The sequence below is a fragment of the Macaca mulatta genome, chromosome 3, assembly GCF_049350105.2.
Source record: "Macaca mulatta isolate MMU2019108-1 chromosome 3, T2T-MMU8v2.0, whole genome shotgun sequence".
Taxonomy (NCBI): domain Eukaryota; kingdom Metazoa; phylum Chordata; class Mammalia; order Primates; family Cercopithecidae; genus Macaca; species Macaca mulatta.
In genome coordinates, this window is record NC_133408.1 from 36,107,370 (window position 1) to 36,123,393 (window position 16,024).

General features: G+C 55.6%; 1 protein-coding gene across 37 annotated transcripts in view; it reads right to left on the bottom strand.

Annotated features, from left to right (window-relative positions):
• Window positions 1-16,024, bottom strand: part of MAD1L1 (mitotic arrest deficient 1 like 1) — a 423,997-nt gene that overhangs the window by 329,991 nt on the left and 77,982 nt on the right. For 31 of the 37 annotated variants that reach the window (XM_077995967.1, XM_077995955.1, XM_015133164.3 and 28 more), the window contains one exon: window positions 6,716-6,802. The exons of the other annotated variants lie outside the window; for them this stretch is intronic. In XM_077995967.1, the coding sequence (XP_077852093.1) occupies window positions 6,716-6,802 (87 nt within the window). The remainder of the gene's footprint in view (window positions 1-6,715; window positions 6,803-16,024) is intronic. 37 annotated transcript variants of the gene reach the window in all.

The following is a 16,024-nucleotide window of genomic DNA, read 5'->3' on the forward strand; positions in this document are numbered from 1 at the left end:
GGGCAGAGCCAAATGCAAATACAGGCCCGGAGCCTGGACCAGCGGTGGCTTCTCCAGCGGGAGGCCCCTCAGGTGCAAGGGGGGAACAGCCCAGCCACCGTGGATCTCATGTACCTTGCTGGTCTCTGGATGGCTCAAGTGCACCATAATTCAAACGCCAAGTGACAAGGTGATAAGGCCTTGTTACGTCCTTGAGAGGACGGCCTCGCCTGGGACCAACAGCAGGAAAGACTCATAACTAGTAAACTGATCTTCACTCACTCTTGGGAGGTGACAGAAACCTGAGGCAGGAAGAGGCTCAGAAAAGTACTGTCTGTGACAGAAAACACGGTGATACCCACTCATCACACCCAATGCCTCTCGAGTCCCTTCTGCTTGACAAGGGCCTGCCTCCTCCTGACGCTGCCCAGGCCCAATGGCAGGAGCAGATGAAACAGGGCAGGCCCAGGCACCCGGAAGCACCACGCGGCCAGGTGCTCCAGGACATGCCAGCCTGGTGGTTTCAGGCCAAGGGTTCTTTTGCCTGGAGGCAGCAAAGTGGGATCTTCAAAAGAAACTGCAGCGACCAGAGCCCGGGCTGGAGTGCACTGCTGGGAAAGCTGATGTTCGCAGGGTGCTGGCAGGGGAGGCCGGCGCAGACCCCAATACGAAGAGCTCCATCTGCATCCACGCCCCTCAGGGCTCCCCTCTGTGCACCTCTCAGCCGGCTCTAACTTAAGTCAGCGTCGAGGATACCTGAGGCTTCAAACAGGCAAAACAGCACCAGGCAGGATCCACGGCCCAGGGTCTCTGCTGAGGCAGAGAAGCAAGACCAAAGGCCGAGGCGGCAGCCTCACGACGCATCCCGCAGGGACCCAGGATCCACCTGCAAACATCCCCCAGAGTTCTGGAGACCCACGGGCCTGGACGCACGTCCTGCTTTCACCACCTCCCAGCTGTTTAACCCAGGACTCAAGTTCCTCCCCTGTAAAAGAGGGAATCATGAGAGCTTCTAGCTGGGAGCGCCTGTGAGGCTCAAGTGAGACGCTGCACATGAAGCACAGCACAGCGCATGGTGAGGGCAGATGTGGGATAAACACTGACTGCTCTCATCATCCCCATTGTCATTCATCATCATGATTACAGATGAGAAACCTGAACTCTGGAGCCCTCACAGGGTCCTGAGAGGCCCCGCTCCCGCCACCAGCCCTCTCCAAAGCATGGCCTTATTTCCGGCACAGCAGAGAAACTGCCAAGAGCGCGGCCCCACGCCAGAGCTTCCCAGTCCTGTTCTTCAAGAGCCCTCAGAGCACGTCGGCCTGTTCCACTCCAGATCTGAAAAACGACAGCATGGTCACGGGCTGGGCCACAAAGGACTACAGCCTCCTGTCCCGGCTCTACCCACAGCAGAGCTGGGGACGGCAGAGCTGGGGACACCAGGTAGCAGGGTGCCTGGGTCCCTAAAGGCCAAGAAGACTAAGAGGGCCTGGAAAGGGAAGGGAGGCTACAAGACGGCCCCGGGGCACCCTGTGTGAAGCGTGAGCAGAGGGCATACCAGACCCACCCACGGATTCTGAACTGCATGCCCTGTCCTCAGTCCCACAACCAGGAGGTGCATTCTCAGATTCAAAGAGCTAAAACTGAGGCTCCAGTGCAAACCAGGCCAGGCTCCCCCGTACTGCCTTGAAACTCCTGCCCCAAGGTAAAGAGGACCAAGAGCTCTGACAGGCTCTGTTCACACCAGTGACCGATGACGCCCCATCTGTCCATGGCTAAAGGAAGGGAAAAACACACAGGAGGCAGAGTTTGGTGGTTCTGACCCAACTCCCAGGCCTAAATGCACTCAGGTACCCTGCCCTCCTAGAGCGCCTTATGGCCAGTGCCCTGTAAGCTGCCCCGCTGTCCACTGACAGCCCTGCCTGCCCCAGCTCCAAAGCCAGCCCTGGACCCTTCGCCACAGCACCACGTCCCGGGGACTGCCGAGAGCTGCTGCACCAGGCGCGTTATCAACATCATCCCGCTGAACCCTCAAGCGGCCCCACAGACACTCTCTGTTGTGAGACAGGAATTTCAGCGCAGCACCTGAGCACACCCGCATAAAGCTAACAAGCAGACTCCTCGCAACCCTGGAAACCAAAGTCCTGCACTGAGAGTTCCAGAAGCTTCTTGCCTCTACAAACTCCAGTCCCAAGACCAGGATGCAGCACAAGTGCCACCGCAGGGCTTCCAGCCTCCAGTCCTAAGAGTGCAGAAACATTCAGAAAGAAATTTCAGTCCCGCTCACAGCAGCGTTTGGAACTGTGCTTCACCAGTAAAAGGGGCCAACACCGTAGCTCGATGCTGGGAAAATTCCTTCTGGCTCCAGGCTGGTTGGTGGCCCAGTAGCTAACTCCGAGATACGGTGTCATTCTATCTTCCTCAAACGAGGCAGGGGATGGCTTCCGACTCGGCATCTGCTCACTGCCAGATGATCTGTTTCCTGCACCGGCTTTCACCACAAGTTCCCATCAGACCCTCCCTTGGCTGCCTTCCCTGCATCGGAACTCTTCTGGATGGGAGAGTCCGGGCTCCTCCCTGAAACAGGCTGGAATGCTACTGCAGTAACTATGGAGAGAAACTGATGCAAACTTAAACAAAGGCAGCAACGGCAGGAACTCCGCAGAGAAGCCCGACCCACAGGACCTGCCGAGGTACCTGCTGGCTTCTGGCTTCACGGACGTGGACATGTGTCACACTGGTGAAAGGAACACCGAGTCACCAAGACAGCGACTGCGGGAAGGGCGCTCTGTTCCGCACATCAGATCAGCAGAGGAGGAGGTTACACAACGCCCGGGAAGTGAGACAAGACTGCGCGATGCAGGCCGCTCACAGGCACGCTACGCTGGCTGATAGGCAACATTCATCTTCTAAAAGCCAAGCTCCTGAAAACAGGCACACGACTGACCCAGCCGTCACTTCAGAAGCTCGGCCTGAGGCACCAGCATTCTGAGATGCTGCCACACGAGCCACGCCAGCGGCACCGTCACAGCAGCACTGCCCCAGAGAGGGAGCACCGGGCACTGGGCAGCGAGGAACAGGGCACTGCCCCGGACGGGAACACCAGGCACCGGGCCAGCGAGGAACAGGGCACTGCCCCGGAGAGGCAGCACCGGGCACCGGGCTAGCGAGGAACAGGGCACTGCCCCGGGGAGGCAGCACCGGGCACCGGGCTAGTGAGGAACAGGGCACTGCCCCGGAGAGGCAGCACCGGGCACTGGGCAGCGAGGAACAGGGCACTGCCCCGGAGAGGCAGCACCAGGCACCGGGCTAGCGAGGAACAGGGCACTGCCCTGGAGAGGCAGCACCGGGCACCGGGCTAGCGAGGAACAGGGCACTGCCCCGGGGAGGCAGCACCGGGCACCGGGCTAGTGAGGAACAGGGCACTGCCCCGGAGAGGGAGCACCGGGCTAGCGAGGAACAGGGCACTGCCCCGGAGAGGCAGCACCGGGCACTGGGCAGCGAGGAACAGGGCACTGCCCCGGAGAGGCAGCACCGGGCACTGGGCAGCGAGGAACAGGGCACTGTCCTGGAGAGGGAGCACCGGGCACCAGGCTAGCAAGGAACAGGGCACTGCTCCAAGAGAGGAAGCACCGGGCACTGGGCGAGGAAGAGAGCACTGCCCCGGAGAGGGAGCATCGGGCACTGGGCTAGTCAGGAACAGGGCACTGCCCTGGAGAGGGAGCACCGGGCACTGGACGAGGAACAGGGCACTGCCCCGGAGAGGGAGCACAGGGCACCGGGCTAGCAAGGAACAGGGCACTGCCCCGGGAGAGGAAGCACCGGGCACTGGGCAGCGAGGAACAGGGCACTGCCCCGGAGAGGGAGCACCGGGCACTGGGCGAGGAACAGAGCACTGCCCCGGAGAGGGAGCACCGGGCACTGGGCAGTGAGGAACAGCGCACTGCCCCGGGAGAAGGAGCACCGTGCACTGGGCTAGCGAGGAACAGGGCAGCAGAGCCGCACCCTGAGAAGCTCCTCAGATGGCAAAAACAGCGTTCACTACCAAGGAGAGATGGACACGGCCAACTTGGTACAAACCGCAGAGGAGAGCACGCGTCGCCACGAGCACATGCCCACCGGTCTGTAGAGACAAGGGAAAATGCCCGGAAGCTGCCCTCATGACCCGTGACCTCAGCTGGACCAGGGCTCTTTCTTCAGTGACTACAAGCTACATTCAATGAGAAACAAACAAAGGCGACTTTAAACTGAGGCCCGCCTGGCAAAGCCCTCGGGGATCTGGGCCACCGTGGCCTCACATCTTCTGCATGCCGTCTCCTTCACGCTCACCGTGGCCTCACATCTTCTGCATGCCGTCTCCTTCACGCCCATCTGAATTTCTGTCCAACTGCCTGTAAGAGACTTGTAGAAATGTGCTCAGCTGTTCAACCGTGCAAGGCTCCCTGACCCCGCCATGGCAGGCCACAACGAACACAGTGTCCCGCCACCTAAGAGAGCAGCAGCCCAGGGGACAGGCCAGAACTCAAGCGCCGAGGCCACGACTGGACTCATCCACACCTCAGTGGCCACCACCAGCACCACCTGTCCTAGGGTATGCCTCCTTCCCGGGCCTGGAAGTGCACAAAAGGGCCAGGCACTCAGTGTCACCAGGCCCCAGAAAGCCTTGGTCGGGAAGTGTCCACCCACCAGCAAGCAGCAACACTGAGACCCGGGGCATGGCTCAGGAGGCTCAGACCTGACAGCAACCCAGTCGTTACTGCCAGTACCTTTCGGTTCACAGAGATGAAGAGAGGACCAGGTGCCTGCCCAAGTCACATGACCAGCAAGGAGCAGACCAGCCGCCCCCCAGGCCCTGCAGGCAAGAGGGACCGGGAACTCCAGCCTCACGCCCAGAGGCCTCCCGCGCCTCTCCACTGCCCCATCTCAGGGAAGCGTCTCCAGCGCTCCTGGCAGTGGGTGGCAGGGGTGTGACCAGCCCCATCTGAAGCCTGCACCCTGGCTGAAGAAGCCCACACAGGGCAGTAAGCCACAGGTGGGACGGAAGCCAGCACACCGACACACACATGAAACCCAGCTGGGAAACACCTGTGAGAACCCAGGATTTCAGGGCAGCTTCTCCCTTTGGCCTCCCAGACCGGAGCAGTACTAAGGACCTCGTCTCAACCCCAAGATCCCATTTCACAGAAGAGGACGGAGCACCAAGCACTTCCATGGGGGTGCCCCAAGACTCATCCTTCCCCAGGGCAGGCGCTCCAGCTCTAAGAGGGAGCCCACAGGTCCTGAAAGGCCAGCCACGGCTGGGATTGTGAGGACCACCTGCCCACTGTAGAGGCTGCTCCCTGAGGCAGAGACCCCATTCCCAAACCAATTCCCCCATGGGCTCAATCCACATCTGTGACCACGGCGAAGGCAGCACAGACAGCCAGCAGATGGGAACGTTCCCTTCCGTGTGGCACTGGACACAGAGACGGGCCTGCTGCTGCTCTTAAGACAAATAATTTCAGGAAGCACCTCCCTCTTTGGTGGGAGAAAAGTATAGCCAAGTTTCCTTTCCTTTAATAGTTCATTCTGTTTCATTTCCAAAGTAAAATGATGAGGATCGCCTGGTAAAATGTGAAAGCTTTAACTTCAAATCACTTTTAATGCCTGTTTCATCTGACAGTGGCTTTGAAAGCAAAAGGCAATCTTTATCATTTGAGGTTTTTCAGTAAATTGATATGATTATGTCCAACACACCCAGATGCTTCGAAAAGCCAATTTTCAAAGTGACATCAGCCCCCAAAATAAGAAACCTCCTTCTGCCTATTAATAAATTATTAAAACACTCTCTCCACAGGAGAACGAGGCTGAGCTTGATCATCAACGGCAAACAGGTGGGCTTCAGGCCCTCCACACAGACCCACGGCCTGGTGAGCTGTGCAGGGCACAGAGCTCCCCTGCGGCCCCGTTGCATGGCCCTTCCCTCCGCCCCACTGCCCACCAGGCCCATGGGTTCCACCGGACGGGGCTCAGTCCCCCATGGTAACTCCATCTTCTGGTCAGGGGAAGGCATAAGACCCCTTTTTAGCCAAGGAGGCATAAGGGGCACTTGCTGGCAGTGGGGGTCCTAGGAAAGGCTTCCTTGTGCAGAAAGATCCAAGAAAGAGGCTTCTCCTTTTTGCCTGTGTGTGTGATGTCAGAGGTATGGCCCCTCACAGCCACGAGTGAAACCAGAGAAGAGCCGGGGTGTGGGATAAGAAGAAACACATGTCTGATTGTCATCCCAGGTTCCCTGAAGCCCTTGGGATTTCCTGAGTGACGGGCATGTCTCTTGCTATTCATAGTTAGCCGCTTCCAATCACACCTGCATTCACGCTGACATGAAGACTCAGGGTGGGCCCGCTAGTGATGGACGGGCTGGTTCCCAAGACCACATGAGGCCCCACCCTGCTGGGAAGACGAGAACCCTCCTGATCCAAGGAGGGACCCCACAACAGGAGGCCAACCCCCAGACCCCATGGCAGTTTAGCACATTGTCAGAATGACAGACAGTGGTGCCTCAGCTGAGGCTCACAGCACATGGTGGAAACATGGGGCAAACCCTTCCCTCAAATCCCTGCTGCCTCTTCCCATCCCGGACCAGGGCCACCCACACGGTGAAGCACCGCCGTGCCCCGAGAGCCAGGGGGCACACACTCTCACTCGCCCCAGCTCTCCAAAGCAAACACATCCCACAAGCGCCCTGGGCGGCCGGGTCTACCTGCTGGTGACAGCGCTGTTCTTGTCCTTCAAGGCAAGCTCCCTCTGCTGCAGCTCAACCACGAATCTGGAAAGGTCTTCTGGAGTCCTGCAGGATAAAGAAGGCACACTCAGTTCCAGCTGTCCCCCAGAGTAAACCTGATTCTGTACACCAAACACGGCCAAAAGGAACCTCTGTAGCTGCTGCTCTGGGACCCAGGATGTGCGGACTCTGCGGACCCGGGTCCAGGGCAGCACGCACTCACTACGACGGGTCAGCCACAGCCCCCACCCTATGCAATGTCGGGGAGACGGCCTTAGTAAGCCCCGATTTTATTTCACCTGTAGAAACAGAGACACTACCTAACAGTGTCGCTCTTCAGAGGAAATGAAATCATGTTTAAAAAGCACCCACCAGGCACCTGGCACAGAGGAGGTGCTCAGCGAGTTTTAGAGTTTTAGGTTCCTTTCCTCACCTCTCCAGAAGACCCACACATAACAACAAGAGGAAAATCAGAGATCCCAGGTGTAGCGCTTCCTACTTTCCAGAACGATTGCAGATTGTCTCAGCGAATGCCTGAGGAACCCTGTTGTTCACCGTTTCCATTTTTTAAATGAGGAAACTCAGACTCCAATGTGAAACAGCCACTTCAAAGTTCAACGTGCACCGCAATGATGAGCAGCAGCCTGAGCCATGTCTTCTAACTCAGCGCTGGGACTCCGGAGCACGCAGCAAGGATCTGAGCCGGGCATGCAGTTACACCAGTGGTGTGTGAGCGTTCCCAGCCTCACAACCTGGGGCACAAAGCCAAGGCTCCCTGGCTAGACTGAGCAAGTGGCATGTGAGCCCGGGCCCAAGGCCCCATCCTCGTTCTTCTCTTCACCTGTCATGGACCAAGCGCAGGTCCACACAGAAAGCAGGTGCCGGGCAATGCTGTGACAGCCCCGCCCAGCCCCACTCAAGGAGCTGGTACTGCACCACTGAATGAGCAACAGGGACCCCAACATTGGCCAACGAGGCTACCTGCACCCCTGGAAGGAGAGGTCCCAGTCACTCTGTCAGCCAGGCCCCCAGAGCAGCCTCGGGTGGATCCTGGGCACACCCTCCCAGCAGCTTGCCAGGGAACTCCTCTCTGCGAGTCAGCCAGAGCCACGCAGAGGCACACTGCAACCACGGACCCCTAACAGAAGCCATCCTATTGACTAAAACGCGCACGCTGCAAACCTCACGCGCTGGGCCCGGCCCTCTGCCCTGAGACAGCCACTGACGTTTCCTGTCACTTAGCACCCTGCCCATGGGGCCCCGAAACCCTGCATCAGCTCATCCAGTGCTCACACAGCCCCTCCCCTGGGCTTCCAGCGCCCAGCTCCTCCTCCAAACACAGAGAAAGAGCCACTTCCCTATAAAGCCTCTGGCCACCCCCGCGCCCCTCACCATCCCATGCCTGTTTTGCAGGACATGGAGGACAACTGGAGCCCGCCTTGCTCAGCATTAGTTTTGAGTTTCTGGGGCATCTTCCATCTCTGGAACGAAGCTACCAAGAGCCTGTGAGCAGATGTCCTGCAGCCTGGCCCAGGCCCTGAGCCCTCACACACACCCAAGGTCAGTCCTAAGCCCTCCCTCTGACCACAGCCTCTTCACACAGAGTACACCATGGCCTTCTCTCTTCCAGGTCCCCTCAGAGAGGTCTCCTCTGCCCACCCAAGGAACGGGCCCCTTGCTGGGCGTCTAGTGGGGATAGCGATGGGTGCAGAAGGAGTAGCTGGCACCAGGGAGACCCCATCTGTCCTCCCACACACAGGTAAACCGGGGTTAGAAAGCAGCTCCGTGGAAAAACCATTTATGACTGAAAGGTCTTGGAAGAGAAACTGAACTCTATGAGGGAGATGAAAGGTGGAGCTGGCCTTGAACGCCGTTACCATTCTCTCCAGAGTTTCCCAAAGCTTCCAACCTCGGGGAGTTAAAAATATCAGTACAAAAGTAAGGAAACCAGGCTGGGCGCGGTGGCTCAAGCCTGTAATCCCAGCACTCTGGGAGGCCGAGATGGGCGGATCACGAGGTCAGGAGATCGAGACCATCGTGGCTAACACGGTGAAACCCCATCTCTACTAAAAATACAAAAAACTAGGCCGGGCGCGGTGGCTCACGCCTGTAATCCCAGCACTTTGGGAGGCTGAGACGGGTGGATCACAAGGTCAGGAGATCGAGACCATCCTGCCTAACACGGTGAAACCCCGTCTCTACTAAAAATACAAAAAATTAGCCGGGCGAGGTGGCGGCGCCTGTAGTCCCAGCTACTTGGGAGGCTGAGGCAGGAAAATGGCGGGAACCTGGGAGGCGGAGCTTGCAGTGAGCTGAGATCCTGCCATCACTCCAGCCTGGGCGACAGAGCGAGACTCTGTCTCAAAAAAAAAAATACAAAAAACTAGCCGGGCGAGGTGGCGTGCACCTGTAGTCCCAGCTACTCGGGAGGCTGAGGCAGGAGAATGGTGTAAACCCGGGAGGCGGAGCTTGCAGTGAGCCGAGATCCGGTCACTGGGCTCCAACCTGGGTGACAGAGCGAGACTCTGTCTCAAAAAAAAAAAAAAAAAAAGTAAGGAAACCTTTCCAAGCCAAGAGATATTTTTTCTGAAACATTTGAATGAGATATTTAAGTTGTTTTGCATTAGTCAAAGGGCCTGTAAATTTTCACTAACTCGGTGGGAAGAATTTATTTACAAATAAATAAAAATCGCGTATGTCCACATCTGCAGTGGCGCCCCCCAGCCCCTGTGCCCAGAACCAGCAGCAGGTAGGGTGGTCACAGGCGGCAGGCTACAGGCTCCGCCTACACAGCCAAGACCACCCACCTCACACCTCTCAGGGCCCCATCACTGGACCTGAAACAGCAGGAGGCCAGTGGAGAGGCATCTGTCAGGCAGGACCAGGCCCCAGGGTTCTCCCAGCTGGGATGGCTCTCTCTCACCAGAGGGCACACTGCCTGCTATCTCCCTCTGTGGGGAAGCCTCCCTGCAGCCTACAGAGCAGGAGGCAGAGTCGGGAGCATCCGACACCGATTTAGAAACAAGCTTCTTGCCCCAAAGCACGAACCCACTCAGCAAAGCTGGGAGCTGGGTAAGATCTCGGAGGGCCAGGCTCTGCTAACCACGCTCTGCAATTCCCAGTGACGCCAAGACCATGATAAATACAACCATTTAGCAATGAGGGAGAAATGGGACGGGTTCAAACAAACTGGAAAGTGAGAGTGACACAGCCCTCTTCTGAAGTGCTGGGCTCCCACAGACGACACCCAGGAAGGCCTCTGTCTCATGTCATTGGGGTCAACGCCTCATTCTGGCATGGATGGGCCACATCAGAAACCTGAGTACTCTGAAGCCTGGGGGCATCCATCTCAACCACCCAGGGAGCAGGCTGGCTCCACATTCCCACAGACTCCGCAGGAGGCTGCTTCCAGGTGGCTCCTCCTGCCTGAGGGGGTGTCCTGGGGCTGGTCCTGCCCCAGGCAGGAACAGAGAGCTCGGCTCGTCCTGAGGAAGAAGGCTGGCGCCTCCGGCGGATGGCCCCACACAGACCCCAGCCCTCAAGAGCACTGACACGTGATGGGCTCTCAGCCTGGATACTCGCTGGCCACATCCCTAGGCCCCCAGATCCCTGGTGCCGCCTCTCAGTCCCCATGCGACCAGGCCTCTATCACAGGGAGGACTGAAGCTGCAGGGCTTGCTATTCCAGAGCCCTCCAACCACAGGGGTGGTGTGCCCAACACCTCCCATGGGCAGAAGCCACTGGAGGGCACAGGGGCATCAGGAGGAATTCCTCCCTTCACAGCCTCTTGCACTGAAAAACCCGCAGTCACTACTTTGGCTAAACCAAGCCTCGTGAGCACTGTCTGGCCATTCTTGCTCATGACCAGGGTTCAGCTTCCACTCAAAAGCACAAGCACAGTGAGCTCGATGACAGCATTCAAGAACGTCACATGGGACCAGTCTACTCTACTTGAAGAGACAGAGGGAAGGCCAGGAAATCCTTAAAGGAAAAGGAGATGGACCCGCGGGAGAAAACCTGGGTCTCAGCCCCAGCCCTGACCCTTCCAGGCTGAACCCTCTACCTGCTTCGCTGGGCTTCCTAAGGCTCATTTCCAAAACCCCAGGGCACAGGCATAGTGCACTGTTACCTGACAACCCCTGCACTGTTAACTTGATGGACGTGGAAGGGACAGGGAGGATGTTTTAAGGGTGTGCAATCCAAGCCCATTTTCACACTGGCATTGCGAGGCCAGGAGAGGACATGCACCCTGGAGGCGGTGTCTGGATGCCGCCGTGGACATGAGGAGAACACGCTTCAAGTACAATCATCAACCAACATGTTAAAAGTATACCCTTGGTTCGGCAGTGTCATCAAAAGAAAATGTGCTCCCCATAAAAACACCAACTGGAGATCGATTACAGGCTAAAACCTCAGACCCGAAAATATAAAATTACTAAAGAAAACAAGGAAAACACTCATTGGTCTAAGCAAAGTTTTTATAGCTAAGACCTCAAAAGCACAGGCAACAAAAACAAAAATAGACAAACAGGACTATATCAAAGTAATAAGCTTCTGCCCATCCAAGAAAACAAGAGACTGAAGAGACAGCCTCCTGAATGCGGGAAAATATCTGTCAACTGTTCGGCCAGTAAGGGACTAACATCCAAAATACAACTCAAAAAGAACTCAAATAACAACAATTGAAAAACGTAAATAGTCCCATGAAAAAGTAGGCAAAGGACACATTTCTCAAAGGACGACATGCAAATGGCCAACAGGTGTATGAAAAAATGCTCAACATCACTAATCATCGGGGAAATGTAAATCAAAACCACCTTACCCCAGCTTCAAATGGCTATGAAAAAGACCAAACACACACACAGATGCTGGTGAGGATGCAGAGGAACGGCAACTCTCAGCTGCTGTTGGAGGGAATGTAAATTAGTACCACCACTATGGAACCCAGAATGGAGATTTCTCAAAAAGCTGAAAACAGAACGACACTCTATGATCCAGCAATCCCACAACGGGGTATTTACTCAAAGGAAATCACTGTATCAAAAAGATACCTGCACTCCCATATTTATCGCAGCAAAGACGGCAACGCTGCGGAATTAACCTGTGTCCAGTGACAGAGGAATGGATAAAGAAATGCGGATGTGCACACAATGGAATGCCATCCGACCAAAAGAAACAACAAGAGCTATGGGCGCGGTGGCTCACGCCTGTAATCCCAGCACTCTGGGAGGCCGAGGAGGGTGGATCACCTGAGGTCAGGAGTTCAAGACCAGCCTGGCCAACATGGTGAAACCCCATCTCTACTAAAAATACAAAAATTACCTGGGCATGGTGGCACATGCCTGTAATCCCAGTTACTCAGGAGGCTGAGGCAGGAGAATTGCTTGAACCAGAGAGTCAGAGATTGCAGTGAGCCAAGATCACACCACTGCACTCCAACCTAGCAACAAAGCAAGACAAGCAAGCAAGAGAGAGAGAGAAAGAGAGAGAGAGAGAGAGAGAGAGAGAAAGAGAGAAAGAGAAAGAGAGAAAGAGAGAAAGAAAGAGAGAAAGAGAGAAAGAGAGAAAGAGAGAAAGAAAGAAAGAAAGAAAGAAAGAAAGAAAGAAAGAAAGAAAGAAAGAAAGAAAGAAAGAAAGAAAGAAAGAAAAGAAGGAAGGAAGGAAGGAAGGAAGGAAGGAAGGAAGGAAGGAAGGAAGGAAGGAAGGAAGGAAGGAAAAAAGGAAAGAAAGAAAGAAAGAAGAGGGAGGGAGGGAGGGAGGCTGTAATTTGTAACAACGTAGCTGTAATGGGAAGTCACCACATCAGGTGAAATCCCCAGGAACAGAAAGAAACTCTACATGTCTTCACTCATGGGAGCTGTGGAAATTCCCCTCCCAAAGGCAGAGAGTAGAATGAGAGGTATAGTGGACGGGCAGGGCTGGGTGAGTGGAAGGCCAGATGGAGAGAGGTGAGTTAACGGGTGCGAACGTACAGTGCGATGAAAGGCATAGATTCAGTTGCTCCACAGAAGAGTGGGGTGACTAGAGCTAACAATGTCTTGTACAATTCAAAGTAGCTAGAAGAAAAGCAGAACTTCTCCCAATACATGGAAATGACAAATACTCAAAGTGATGGTCACCCCAAATACCCTGCACTTGCCCGCTCCACATTCTATGCGTGTAAGAAAATATCACAGGTACCCCGTAAATATGTAAAATATTATGTATAAAATCCATAAACGGTAAATAAATAAAAGAAAATGTGCTCTCTGGGGATGAAGTGTAAGCTTTAGTTAGTGAAACAGAAGGGGTTTAAGGCAATGGTTTCAGAGCGCTCCATATGAGAAAAAGAAAAGACGAGGTGGTTTTGCCAACACGTGGACATTTCTGAGGCCACGAGGGAGGTCCCGTCAAGAATAAGGTGGAATCTGATCAAACCGGGCAGGAGGTCACCTCCTGAACTGTACAGGAAGCATCCCGGCGCCCTCTTCTCACATTAACAGCAGTCCGTGGAGAAGGACGGAGGCCATCATCTGGAGTAAAGGACATACCCTTGAACCAGCTGGGGTGGGGAGGAGGAGCCCAGGAGGCTCTGGGCACGTGGAAGAGGCCACAGGGGTGGACTGCGAGCTCTCAGAGAGGCTTGCGCGGAGAAGTAGCCTGGGAGCCGGAGAGCCGCTCCTCTAGCGTGGGGCTTCTGTGACCTGGCAAGAAGCTTTGCTACCTCAGGAACACCAGACCTTCCAAAAGGATGAGGCTAAGAGAGCAAGCAAAGGGGGGTCCTCAGCCCCGACCTGCCACGCTTTTCCAAGAGGGTATCCCGAGGAAACCCAAGACAGGGACCACGCCTGGCCAAGGTGGCATCATCCTGCCACCATGTAAGGATGTTTTTAATTGTGCTAAAATACACTTAACATAAAATATACCATCTTAACCATTTTTAAGTCCCCAGTTATGTCGTGTTAAGCATATTCCCATTATTGGGCAACCAGCACCACATCCATCCCCAGAACTCTTAATTTGGCAAAACTGAAACCTTGTCCCATTAAACAGGAACTCCTGTAGTCCCTCTGCTCCCAGCCCCGGCCACCTCCATGCTACCTTCCGTCTCTAAGAATGCGATCACTCCAGCCACACAGGTGGAGCCGCACAGCATTTCTCTGTGACGGGCTTATTCTACTTGGCATTATGTCCTCAAGGCTCATCCACGTTACAGCATGTGGCAGACTCTCCTTCCTTTTGAAGGCTGAGTAATACTCCATTGCGTGGCTTCACACGTATCCATTCGCCTGTCGGTGGATACCCGGGCTGCTTTCACTTTTTGGCTATTGTGAATAAAGCTGCTACTAACATGGGTGTGCCAATGTCTGTTCAAAACGCTGCTTTTAATCATCTCGGGTGGATACACAGAAGTGGCACTGATGGAGCATTCCATTTTTGGCTTTTCTGAGAACCACCACAGACTGTTTTCCACAGTGGCTGAACCAACTAACTTTCTCCATCTCATAGTTTTTAATTTATAAAAAAGCTCAACAATTAAAAAAAAAAAAATCAGCAAGTCCTCATAGCCATAACACGGAGCACGGAACACCCATTAAAGCTGATGCTGGGCAAAAAGGTGGTCAGGCAGTTGCCGCAGACAGCAAAAAGCACAGGACACACAAGGATGTGCTCGGCTCTAGCCAGGACAGCGGGAGCATGGTTTCACGGCGTGTGTGTGTGTGTGTGTGTGTGTGTGTGTGGTGAGGGGAGTGGGCGCATGGTTTCACGGCGAGAGTGTGTGTGTGTGTGTGTGGTGAGGGGAGTGGGCGCATGGTTTCACGGCGAGAGTGTGTGTGTGTGTGTGTGTGGTGAGGGGAGTGGGTGCATGGTTTCACGGCGAGTGTGTGTGTGTGTGTGTGTGTGGTGAGGGGAGTGGGCGCATGGTTTCACTGCGAGTGTGTGTGTATGTGGTGAGGGGAGTGGGGGCATGGTTTCACAGCGAGTGTGTGTGTGTGTGTGTGTGGTGAGGGGAGTGGGCGCATGGTTTCACGGCGAGTGTGTGTGTGTGTGTGTGTGTGTGTGTGTGGTGAGGGGAGTGGGTGCATGGTTTCACGGCGAGTGTGTGTGTGTGTGTGTGGTGAGGGGAGTGGGCGCATGGTTTCACGGCGAGAGTGTGTGTGTGTGTGTGTGGTGAGGGGAGTGGGCGCATGGTTTCACGGCGAGAGTGTGTGTGTGTGTGTGTGGTGAGGGGAGTGGGCGCATGGTTTCACGGCGAGTGTGTGTGTGTGTGTGTGTGTGGGGTGAGGGGAGTGGGCGCATGGTTTCACGGCGTGTGTGTGTGTGTGGTGAGGGGAGTGGGCGCATGGTTTCACTGCGTGTGTGTGTGTGTGTGGTGAGGGGAGTGGGCGCATGGTTTCACGGTGTGTGTGTGTGTGTGTGTGTGGTGAGGGGAGTGGGCGCATGGTTTCACAGCGTGTGTGTGTGTGTGTGTGTGTGTGTGTGGTGAGGGGAGTGGGCGCATGGTTTCACGGCGAGTGTGTGTGTGTGTGTGTGTGGTGAGGGGAGTGGGCACATGGTTTCACTGCGTGTGTGTGTGTGTGTGTGGTGAGGAGAGTGGGCGCATGGTTTCACGGCGAGTGTGTGTGTGTGTGTGTGTGTGGTGAGGGGAGTGGGCACATGGTTTCACGGCGAGTGTGTGTGTGTGTGTGTGTGGTGAGGGGAGTGGGCACATGGTTTCACGGCGAGTGTGTGTGTGTGTGTGTGTGGTGAGGGGAGTGGGCGCATGGTTTCACGGCGAGTGTGTGTGTGTGTATGTGTGTGTGGTGAGGGGAGTGGGCGCATGGTTTCATGGCGAGTGTGTGTGTGTGTGTGGTGAGGGGAGTGGGCGCATGGTTTCATGGCGAGTGTGTGTGTGTGTGTGTGTGTGGTGAGGGGAGTGGGCACATGGTTTCACGGCGAGTGTGTGTGTGTGTGTGGTGAGGGGAGTGGGCACATGGTTTCACGGCGAGTGTGTGTGTGTGTGTGTGGTGAGGGGAGTGGGCGCATGGTTTCACGGTGTGTGTGTGTGTGTGTGTGTGTGTGTGTGTGTGTGGTGAGGGGAGTGGGTGCATGGTTTCACGGCGAGTGTGTGTGTGTGTGTGTGGTGAGGGGAGTGGGCACATGGTTTCACGGCGAGTGTGTGTGTGTGTGTGTGTGTGTGGTGAGGTGAGTGGGCGCATGGTTTCACGGCGTGTGTGTGTGTGTGTGTGTGTGTGTGGTGAGGGGAGTGGGCACATGGTTTCACGGCGAGTGTGTGTGTGTGTGTGGTGAGGTGAGTGGGCGCATGGT